Source organism: Vigna umbellata, chromosome 1 (genome assembly GCF_029865625.1).
Source record: "Vigna umbellata cultivar VRB3 chromosome 1, Vumbellata_1.0, whole genome shotgun sequence".
Classification (NCBI taxonomy): domain Eukaryota; kingdom Viridiplantae; phylum Streptophyta; class Magnoliopsida; order Fabales; family Fabaceae; genus Vigna; species Vigna umbellata.
In genome coordinates this window covers 7,501,677-7,513,850 of record NC_142165.1, presented here as the reverse complement: position 1 = coordinate 7,513,850, position 12,174 = coordinate 7,501,677, and the positions used below count along the sequence as shown (strand labels likewise).

The window sequence follows — 12,174 nt, the reverse complement described above, 5'->3', positions numbered from 1 at the left end:
ATTTTTTGATAATAGATTATATGTCAATGTTTTATTGGTTTGTATATTTGAAACGGACCAATCACAAATTACGTAAGGTGTTATAAAAAGGTTATCAAAAAAAGTTGTTAAAAGAAGATTTTCCTATTGTAATATAAACCCAAGGATCCTATGGTTCCTCCCATTCAATCCCAATGCAAACTTACATAGTCTCACTCATGGTAATGGGTTTCATAATGGATTCTCCTACTCACACACATATGAATGAGAATCAGTTACAAAATTGATTCTCTCCTACCACAAACAACACAGAATACTTACACAGATATAAAACTTGAATAAATTTGATGACACGTGATAATGATAAAATGATAGTTTATTCTCATAAGTTTAGAGAGATGGGATTTTGAGGAAATCTAGCAAATATTTGTCCTTGTCCTCAAATCAACACATTGGAATGAAATTTACACTTCAAAATTGTTATGCCAAATTAGTGTAATTTCTAAATTCCCTTGTGCGATCATAGGGTAAGGTTGTGTTTCCTCGTGTGATCATAGCGTAAGGTTGTGTTTGGATTGAGGGTTGGATTTGAGACTGTGTTATTTTGTGTGGGTTCACTATTAAAAGAGAATGACAAATACAGATTAGCCATGATTGTATGTGTTTGTTTACGTGAATTTGGATGAAAAAGGTGGCGCAAATTAATGGGATAAGCCACTTATTTCATCTCACTTCATGTGATGAGATTTACGAGTGAATGATGTTATTTTAGAAAACTAAGCTTACAAAAGCATCACATGGAAGCTGTTCTTGGTTCATGGTAAGGAATCCATGAAGGACAAAGAGTGAGTTGCATTGTGCAATAAACACAGCGATAACGGTGAACAAAAATGACATGGATGGAAACTACCATGACTTGAACAACTAGGGAATATATTCAAGGAGTTTTTGGAACCAATTCTATAAGTTCTTAAGGTCTGATTAAATCGGTTCTGATTTATTAGAATTAATTCCATGATATCATATTGGACGATGGAAATCCATTCTCTTAGAACTTGGAATCGATTTTTTGAAAATGGTTTGTTTAAGAATAATAATAATTTTTATGAATAAAAAGCATAACTTGTACAATTATTTTTATTGACAAAATTGAATATTACTGGTTTAACCAACTTTTACAATTAATTAATATCTAAATATTTATTTTTTTATATCAAAATACATGTATTCTTTATTTATTAATATTATTAATAATTTGTTTTCAAATTTATTGGATACCAAAAAAACAATATCCACTTATCCAAAAATCATTTCGTATTACTTTTATCGTTGGAGAAAATTTAGAGATATTTATTTACTATATATTAAAATTTATTTATTTTTATCTATCACACAATCAAATCAATAACAAACTTTCATCTCCAAATTCACTCACTTCTGCTTTCAAATTCTTTAAAAAAACACAAACTCTATTTTCAAATCTATTCAAATGCATCCATTCATTCTTTCTCAAATCCATCTCCACACAAAAATACAATCGTAAGAGAGGATGGATGGTGGATGATTTTGAGAAAATGAAGTACAAATTATGATTTTATTTGAGTTAAAAGATTTAAAGGAATCGATGAAAAGATTTGAAAGAAAAAGTTTGAAAATTTATGAATAACGTAATAGATTAAAAAAAAATATTTGAATCGATAAAAATAGATGATTGTCAAAATGCTTTTATAAAGAAAGATAATATGAATTTAAATGTAAGTAGTGAAACTTATATTAAAATAGAATTGAATCTGTTCTTTATAATTTTAAGAAATAAAAATATAAAAATAAAAATTATAAAAGAAATTTGTTGGAATAAATTTTAAATACATTTTCTTAAATAATAATTTGTATATTATTATTTAAATTATTATTAACCAAAATTATATCAATTAATTATTATGGTTAATAAAGATGGAGTGCTTAGAGTACGGAGAAGACCAATCATCCGATCTTCTCCAATCAGATTCGTTGGTGTGATGAGGGTGTTTTAGTCTTTGTAATCAAATAAACAATAAACACCTTCATATCTCACCACAGGCAGCAGTTCTGTGACGAAAGTGGAGATCACTGCTGATTTCAATGATTTAATAAAAGAGATGAGAGAGAGCTTTTATAAGCATATCACAAAAAATTTACTCACTAATTTTACTTATAATCTATATTACATTGTTAAAAATAATAGTGTTTTATATATAAATAATTACGGGCACTATAATTAATTATATATATTTTTCACTTTTTTTATTACAACAGTATTAATAAATAAAATAATGATAAATTAATTAAAAATAGGATCATATTCAATTATTTCTCACATGTTTCAAGTATTCTCTTTAATATTTTATCATTCTTTCCCTCTATTTTTTACATTCTTTTTATACACACCATTCAAAATAATTATGAAAATTCATTAAAAATATTATACTTTTTTATTTAATTTTAAATATACTTTTACTATTAACTGTGTTTCAGTATGATTATTTAGGACTATCTCCTCTTTTGTTGGACTATTGGTTCAATTATTTAATTGTTGGACTAATTAGCCCAATATCGTTTAACATAATTGAGCGTTCGCGGAACCTGACTTGGTCAGATTGATTGAGTGTCGTAGTGTCGCTTGACTTTTAACGTGCGCTGACCTGATTATCATGGTTTGACGAGTACTTTTACCTTTGGAAGAGTTGACGAGCGTTTGGTAGAGTTGGCGAGTCGTTTCTACAGTGGGTAGAGCGATCGGTTTTGGTTGATAACCGCTCGGTTTAGATATCATACTATACATAATGCCCCCCAAGTCCGAGTTAACCATTGCGGTCTGTACGGGTAGGTTGACTACAAGACTTCTGAGTTATGTTCGTTGGGTGAGTAGTTGTTGCGCACCGTTTCATTTTGACGCTTTAGGTTTTCCCACTTTGGAGGCAGTTGTAACGGCTAAAAAACAGAGTTGTTGGATTGTCTTGATCCTGCAGCATACAACGCTGTATGTCAGTTTTCCCTTCATTAATGCGAAAGGATATTTGAGAAAAGCCTAAGGCATTCAACCGTCACTTATCATTTCTGCGTCAGTTTCTGCTTTCTCCGATTTCCCTCTCCTTCTCTTCCGCACTTATCAAGTAACCATGGATCCTTGCACTGTTTTAGATTGCACTCCGGAGTCGGGGGAAGAAAGGGGGCAAAGTAGCAACGTCGAAGCGTTGGGAGCGTCGTCTGCCAGAATTCATCGCGAAATCACCACAATACTTAGTGGTGAAAGTGCGCTTTTATACGGTAATGTCGTCACCGAGAATCCAGAAAATCCATCTTTGTTGTCGCCTAGTGTTAGTGGTTACTACTGGGCATCCCGCGATGTAAGTGATTTTGCTAGTCTGTTTAAGAGCAAACTTGTATTGCAAGATTGGGTAGAGAATAGTTGTATCCTTAGAACCCTAGGTTATAAATCTTGCATAAAGTTGAATACTTGTCGGGGGAATGAAAGGGTTTTTCACGGGAAAGAGAACTTTGTCGACGATTTTTTTTATATCTATTCTTGTATGTTTTATGATATGTATGTGAGGTTGCCTCTGAGCGTTTTTCAGATGGATGTGTTGAAAGCCCTAAACTTTGCCCCCACGTAGTTACACCCAAACAGTTGGGGGTATATCCAGGCTTTCGCCGCTATGTGCCAAGCTTTGGCCATTAGACCGACCCCATCCCTGGTTTTGCACTTCTTTAGGGCTCCCCCAGTCGCGAAGAGGGGTTGGGTTTCTTTGATTTTTGAGTCTGGGAATGCCATTTTAGAATTGTATTCCCAATCATTTAGAGGTTTTAAGGATAAATTCTTTAGAGTGACGATCGCGGAGTTAGGTCGCCCGTTCTTTTTCAATGAAGATAACAACCCTAGGTTTCCGCTTTACTGGACGCAAGACCCTCTGAAATTTACCTCGTGGTCTGAAGATAAAATGATTATGGAAAAACTGGATGCTTTGAATGTTTTGACCCCGCTGCCATGCCCCTTTTCTTCTCGCCGAATTATAAATTGTCTTAAGCATGATGATTTTGGCTCAAGGGTATTTGGTATGTTCTTCTTACTGACATCTTTGATTGTTATCTAACCGTGATTGATCTGTGGATACTGCTACTTGCCTGCCGATATCATGGGAAGAAAAGGTCCCATACGTGATTGGTTTAACGCCATGAGTGATCCCAAACCGAGCAGCGTTCGTGATGGTCAGACGGTTGCTGAATGTGCTGTAAAAGAAAAGGCCACCAATCCTTCGCAGGTCGAGCGTCCTCCTTCCCCAAATGTGATGGTCGTCGAAGATCGACAGTTGATAAGGAAGCGTAAGGGAGGACAAGTCGTTGACCAGCCAGCGGGTTCCAAGAAAATGAAGGATGTCGAAGAGCCTAGCAATCGCCATATTCCAAGTGGCGTGTGGGATCCAACGTTCAATTTAGGCCACAAGATTGCCTTCAATCTGGACGAACCTGAGAAGAAGGTAATCGAAAAAATGACCGAGCAACAGATGGCTGATACAACCCTGGAGTTTGCGAGTCGAGCGGCTATGGTGACTTGGCATCTGGCGTATGCTTCAGATAGAGGCGTCCTGAGAGTTGAGTTGCAAAAAGTTCAGATGCAGCTGAAGGAAGCAGTGGATGCTCATTCTCAATGTGAGCAGAAACAAAAATAGTCCGAGGAGCTGCTGAATGAGGCTTGCGTACTGTTGGGGAACGTGTAGAAGGTCGGCTTCGAGCTGAAGAAAGAGTGCGACCAACTGATGGCTGATTTAGAGTAAGCGAGGAAGGAGGTCTCTAACCAGAAGAGCGACGTTACTGCGTTGAGGGCAGAAAGGGACGCCCTACTCCTTACTACTGCTAAAGATAAGGAGTTAAAAGAGGAGATGGGTGAAGCAATTGTGTTAGAGCATACTTGGGGTTTCAAGAAGGCCTTGAGACAAGTATCTCATCTCATCAACATATCTACTAAAGGGGTTGATTTCGACCCAAGGAAAGATGTATATAAGGGGCGTCTGGTACCCTTAAGTGAGATTTCTGAAGGCGCTCTTCTGGAATCTGATCCTGTTGGAGTTGAAGAAGAAGTCATCGCAGAAATGGCCGTTGCTGAGGAGATCAGGGAAGAGGCTTTTGTAGTCCCCTCTTCTAATGCTGCTAATGTTGTAATAGATTAGGCTTTGGAATTGTTGTGTTTACGCCGCGTACTTTTTTGCATGCACTTAAGGTACTAGGTACCTGTTGCTTCCATGACTTTTGCATTTTCCTATTTTGTATATACTTGTGGTAATTACTTGTGTCGATTACTTAATATAACTGCGATGACTATCTACTGTCGAATATTATTATCGTTTAGTAATCGGTAGATTGCCTTTATGTTAGTACGGGTTAGGTGCTCTTGGGTGAACTTAACGTAGACTAAGGGATGGTTCCCTAGGTTTGATGTTCTGGGTGTTCTAGGGTGAACATCTACCAGAGGGAGTGTATCCCGATATGCAATGCACCTGGGTGTTCTAGGGCGAACATTTACCAGAGGGAGTGTATCCCTATATGCAATGCGCTTGAGTGTTCTAGGGCGAACATCTACCAGGTTTGTGAGTGTTTCCTTGGTTGAGTGCCTTATCATGAACGGTTCTCTAGCGTCCGCTCTCATTGTTTGCGTTCGAGGTGTGATCATTGAGTAATTATATCATGTTTCAGCAAGTTTGTGAAACTTGTAGATTGAAAGCAACCTGCTTGTGTTTTTCTTGAAGATGATCTATACGATAGAAGTGAAAATGGATAAAATTTTATTACTGTAAATGGAGGAGTAATATTTCATAAACATGAGAAAAAAATTTTCAACTGAAATAAAATTTAAGATGAGTTGTGTTCCAGGTGTTTAGAATAGCTTGTCCATCAAGGAGCTCGAGGTTATATGCTTCATTCATTAAATCTTCTGTGATGTGGAACGGTCATTCCCACTTGGCCGGTAGCTTTCCATGAGCTTAATTTTTCCTTGCTTCCCCTCTTTTTCACCATACGAGGTCCCCTTCTTTGAAGGCTCTAGGTCTGACCCTGGTATTGTACCGGCGGGAGAGTATTCATTTTTGAGTTGCCTCGCGAATTGTGGCGACCTCTTGACGTTCAGGTAGCATGTCGAGGTTCATCTGCAACTGCTTGTTGTTGAAGTTCATATTTTGTATGCCTCACCTTAATGATGGTTCTCCTACTTCCACTAGAAGCATGGTGTCTGTGCCATATGTGAGGTTGAATGGAGTTTCTCCAGTGAATCCGTGAGGGGTGCACCTGTACGCCCATAGTACTTCTGGTAGCTCTTCTACCCATAAGCTTTTGGCTTCACCGAGCCGCTTTTTCAACTCTATAATTACAGCTTTGTTGGCCGCTTCAGCTTGCCCATTTGTTTGAGGGTGTTCTACCGAGCTGGTAACATGTTTGATTCCTAAGTTCTTAAGGAATTCTTCCAGCTTCTTTTCAATGAATTGTCGTTCATTATCATTGATGATTTTCTGAGGTAGACCGAATCGGCAGATCAAGTGCCAGATAAATTTCTGTACCCGTTGAGCGCTTATGACCGCCAATGCCTCAGCCTCAATCCATTTTGTGAAGTAATCGACCGCTACAAAGAGGAACTTATTTTGAGGCTTTCCGATTGGTAATGGTCCAACTATATCCATTCCCCATTGAGCGAACGGTCATGGCGAGATAATGCCATGCAACTCTTCAGGAGGGACTCGAAAATCTTTGTCGTGTGCCTGGCAGGATATACATTTCTTAACGAACGTTTCACAATCACGGTCGATCGTTGGCCAGTAGTAACCTGCTCGCAATACTCGGGCCTTGAGCGTACACTTTCCTGAATGTAGACCACATATTCCGTTGTGAAACTCTCGTAAAATGTAATCTGTCTCTTCTTCCAATAAGCATTTTAGCAGCGGCGCGGTATAGTCTCGCCTGTATAAATCGTCACCTATACACAGAAAATGAGCAATGAGTTTAGAGTCGGCTATACTAACCTTTTCTCCCTGTTCCTGTTTCATCATTAATTTTGGTAAGCTTTGCCACCAATCGGCTTTGGGCGTCACTGTATCAGTGGCAAAGGCTTCGATTACAAGTTTGTCGAGCGTCATCTTGATGACTGAAGACAGTTGTGTCTTCTCTTTTGAGCGAGTCAACTTATATAGGAGATCTGCCCTGGAATTTTGTTCCCTAGGCACGTGGACAATGTTGTCGTTGACAAAATCTTTGAGGAGGTTACTAGCTTTATGGAAATAGCACAGTAGTTGATTATCTTTGACCTGGAAAGTTCCTTTCATATGACCGACAACCAATTGAGAGTCCATTCGACACTCCAATCGAGCAATTGCTAATTCTCTGGCTAGAATCAAATCGGCAATCAGAGCTTCGTATTCTGCTTGATTGTTGCTGGTTTGAAATCGAAATGTTATGGCTTGCTCGATGACAAGACCATTCGGTCCTTCCAGCACAATGCCAGATGCACCACCTCTTCTGTCCGAGGAGTCATCCACGTTAAGATACCATAGCGGCTCTGAGCTATCGGGTATGGGTGTTAATTCAGCTGTAAAATCTGCCAAATGTTGGCCCGTGACAGATCCCCGAGGTTCGAAGCGTAAACTAAATTCAGAAAGCTCAACAGACCATGAGACCATCCTACCTGTCAGGTCAAGCTTCCTGAAAGTCTTGGCGATTGGATGATTTGTTCGTACTACTACTTGTTAGCAGAGCCAGAGCCACCTTTTCAATTTGGGAATACCTTTCTTCCGCCCCCTGTAAAGTTTTGCTGACGAAATAGATCAACTTAAAACTCGGTGTCTCTTGAATAAGAGCGACACTTACAACATTGTTGGATGTAGCTATGTACAACTGCAAATCAGATCTAGCTACTAGTCGAGCCATGATAGGAGGACTGGTGAGGATATCCTTGACTGCAATGAAAGCTTTTTCGCATTGATCATCCCAATGCTGAGTGACACCCTTCCTCATGTTCTTAAGGATGAGTCTGATATGCTCTGCCAATTTCGGAATGAAACGTGATAAAGTAGTTAGTCGGCCAACTAGACGCTGCACCTCCTTCAAATTAGTTGGGCTTTGCATTTCTAGGATAGCTCGACATTTATCTGGATTGCCTTCAATTCCCCTGCAGGTTAGCATAAAGCTTAAAATTTTTCTAGCCGGTACACCAAAGGTGCATTTTGATGGGTTTAATCGCATATTATATCGTCGTACCTGAAGGAAAACTTCTGCCAGATCTTTGAAATGCTGCTCTACAGATTGACTTCTGACGACCATGTCGTCCACGTATACCTCCATGCATTTTCCTATTTGATGGTGGAAAACTTTATCCATAAGACACTAATAGGTGGCGCCTGCGTTTTTTAGGCCGAACGACATTACCTCATAATAGTAATTGGCGCGTTCGGTTATAAAGGCTGTTTTCTCCTGATCTGGTAGATAAATGGGGATTTGGTTGTACCCTGAATACGCGTTGAGGAAGCTTAACACTGTGTGCCCTGAGGCTCCGTCCACTAACCGATCAATGCTTGGAAGGGGGTAAGAATCTTTAGGGCACGCTTTTTTGAGATCCGTGAAGTCGACAAACATTCTCCATTGGTCGTTCGACTTTTTAACCATGACGACGTTTGATAACCACGTTGTGTAGGTTACCTTTCTGATGAACTGAGCGTTCAGTAGCTTGGTGACCTCTGTTTGTATGATGCCTCACTTTTCTTCATCGAACCTCCGTTTCTTTTGAGCGACTTGTGTGCTTCTTTAAAAATGGATAACCTGTGTGTCATTACTCCGGGTGAATTCTCGACGTATCGGCGGCTACCCAAGCAAATAGGTCAGCATTGGTTCTCAACATCTCTGCCAAATTATATTCATCGTTCGGCTATAGGTTACCACCGATGGTCGTGGTTTGTGACTCGTCCTTTCCCAGTAGGAATGCCTTGAGGTCGCCCTGAGGTTGAATGCGATTGTCAACGTTGGTTCTTGGTCAAGGTCGATCACTGTTGTTTCCGCCCCTCTAATTTTTCTTGGTGATACGAAGAGTGTGACTTTTAGACCAATAACATCACATTGTCGAGCCGTCCGTTGATCTGCCCTTACTGTACATATAGTACCTCTTTTCGACGGGAATTTCATAGCTAAGTGAGGGGTGGATACGATGGCTCCGAAGGCGTTCAAACAAGGTCGTCCTAGTAGTGCATTGTATGAAGTGTTCGCCTCTATGAGCAAGAACCTTACCCTGAGCTCTCTTGCTTCTTTACCTGTCCCGAGTCGAGTTCTTAAGTCGAGATATCCTCGAGTATCTACTCTTTCTCCTGCGAATCCTACAATCTGCACATTGAAAGGGGCTATCAGATCTTCGGATATATCCTTTTAAGGAATGTGGTCCAGTACAAGATGTTGACCTAACTGCCTTGATCGATTAACACTTTACTGACATCATATCGTGTTATCTCGGCAGTGATGACCATGGGGTCATTGTGATCAGGATCAGGAGCATGGAAGTCTGCATCTGTGAATGTGATATTTGGCGTAGACTGAGATTGTCGATCTACCATGCCCCTCCTCCAGCGAAGCCTCTAGATATGGTGTCGATTCGTCCCCGGACCGACCTTTCACGCATAGGGTCTCGAGTGCGACTTCGGGAACGTCGCCTTTGTCGATCGTCTCTATGAGATAGACGTTCGGGACTTCTATGCGAAGTTCCTCTCCTAGAGGGGCTCATTGCCCTGTGTGCTTCCCGTTTTACATATTTTTGGAGATATCCCGCACGGACAAGTCTTTCTATCTCATCTCTTACTATGTTGCAGTCTTCCGTGTCGTGACCATGGTTTTGGTGGAGACGACAGGTTTTACTTTCATCAGTATTTTTTGGTGAGGATTTCCTTCGAACTGTAAGGAGTTTGGTTTGCAGGGCCTCTTTGAGTACTTTTGCTCTGGGTGCGTTAAGAGCAGTATAGCGATCATATTTGGGTGTCCAAGCTAACTTCTTTCGAGGAGGCCTTTCACCTTTGTTGTCATTAGATGATCGCTTCGCCTCCTTCTTGTTCCCGTTGTTGGGAACTTCTTGTTGTTGCTTTCTCCTTGAGTTTTTGAGATCCTCGATGCGTATGAATTTAGCGATCGTTTCCTAGAGTTCTTCCATAGATTTTGGTGGTTCAGCGTATAATAGTTTAGCAAAATACCCCGGTCTTAAACATGAGGGTAAATTGCTTATTATGAAGGTGTTATTCGCGTCTTTCACTTGTCTTGCAGTCTCGTTGTACCTCTGCATGAACGCTCTCAGAGTTTCATCCTTCTCCTGTTTAGTGTTTACCAGCTCTGTCGGCGTCATCTTCTGCTTTCTATTGGTGGCATATTGTCTTATGAAGAGAGCTTCTATTGTGGCAAAACAATCTACCGTGTTTGGAGGGAGAGTATGGTACCACTCAAATGCTTCGTCTGTCAAAGACAAGGAGAAAGCTCAACAAATGACTGGGTCGCTATCCGTGTAGAATGCCATCGCATCGATGAAGTTTCTAAGGTGGTTATCTGGGTTCGCTGAGCCGTCGTATCTTTCTAATGTTGGAGGAGGTTTCTCCGACATAGTAGTTTGCATGATGGCTTCCGTAAACGGAAGTAGGTTGGTGAGCCAAAGGGATGTGGGTCCCTTCCTTCCCCCCGCCAGGTTTAGAATGCCCCTCATGACGGCTACCTTCATTATCTTCCTGCCTGTTTGAGGCAGACACCTCAGGTGGAGGTCGTTGCGCTCTTAAGTTGCAATTTCCTCTGCTTGTTTGCGCTGAGTCTCCTGTTGTTCCTGTATGGTCCTTGCCTGCGCCTCAATCTGGGCTTGTAGCTGCCTGATCAAATCTCTGGTGTTGCTTTCTTCCATAGTTCTTGTGGTCTTCTTTGGGTATCTCCAAATCTCGGCCCCACGGTGGGCGCCAAATGTTTCAGTATGATTATTTAGGACCGAGATACGAACCTTGTTGATGATGCTTTACTATTTCTGAATGTCTAGGATAATTGTTCTTCCTCCTGGGATATCTGTTACTCACCTTTCTGTAACTTGTTCACACTCCTTTCACTGGTGTAATGCGTCCTCCTCCTCAATGAAAGTGGAGGTACCTGCGAAGATACTCCGATGCTAAAGTCATATATGAGTTATGAACCTCAGTTCTCAAACAAGTGATCTTTTTCTCCCAAGTCTTAGAGCAAAACGTATCTTTTTTTCTTAGCTCCTCTTGTATTTAAAAATGTAAAACAAAATGATTACCTTAAAATTCGGTTAATTGCCCATAATCCACGTTATTTTGGAGATTCGGTTAGTTACCCGTGATCCACATTATTCTGGGGATCCGATTAGTTGCCCCCGTAATCCGCGTTACTACAGTTATATATTTTTTACTATCTCCTCTTTTGTTGGACTATTGGTTCAATTATTTAAGTGTTGGATTAATTGGTCCAATACCGTTTAACGTAATTGAGCGTCTGCTAAACCTAGCTTGGTCGGATTGATTGAGTGTCGTAATGTCGCTTGACTTTTAACGTGCACTGACCTGATTATCGTGGTTTTATGAGTGCTTTTACCTTTGGAAGAGTTGATGAGATAACATTTGGATAAACTTATCGGTAAACATTTGTAAAAGGAAAAAAAGTTTTTTTAATGTATATTTTAATCTTTCGAAAAATTGTTCATCAATTTCTTTTTCTAAATTGAAATGCTTAACATGTATAAAGAAATTTAGTTCGAGTATTTTTAAATGATTTTATTTTCTCAGAAAAAAAACTTAACAAAAAGTGATTTTGATATCAATATTAATACAGATGCAAAATTGTTTTAAAAATTATCCTATTATTTTTAAATTAATGGTGTTGATATATTAATTTTGATAGTGTTGCATTTATTTAATGACTTTCATTATCAGGATATTTTTTTGTCCGTTTAAATAACTTCAATTTTAACAATTAACAACTTAAATATATTAACCTAGAATTGTGAACTTGATCCATGTTAAATGGTTTAGTCCTATCTCATCTTTAAAATTCTTTTTTTTACGAGTTCCCTTTAGTGGAAAACAAAAAACTCTAACCTAAACTTTTTTTAAATGGATTAGGACCATAAATAAATAAAAATTTAATTATTCTACAAAGTTT

General features: G+C 39.4%; 1 protein-coding gene and 1 pseudogene across 1 annotated transcript; one reads left to right on the top strand and one right to left on the bottom strand.

The window, feature by feature from the left end:
* Positions 1-3,593: 3,593 nt before the first annotated feature.
* Positions 3,594-5,183, top strand: LOC148204510 (uncharacterized; annotated as a pseudogene).
* Positions 5,184-6,701: 1,518 nt separating this feature from the next.
* On the bottom strand, positions 6,702-7,676 carry LOC148204509 (uncharacterized). Its single transcript, XM_088111095.1, has one exon. It carries the CDS (start codon positions 7,674-7,676, stop codon positions 6,702-6,704), a length of 975 nt encoding a protein of 324 aa, XP_087967221.1.
* Between the last annotated feature and the right edge of the window lie 4,498 nt (positions 7,677-12,174).

Bases quoted from the DNA above. Each gene is read 5' to 3' on its own strand.
- LOC148204509 (XM_088111095.1), bottom strand. From the start codon at position 7,676: ATGGTCTCATGGTCTGTTGAGCTTTCTGAATTTAGTTTACGCTTCGAA.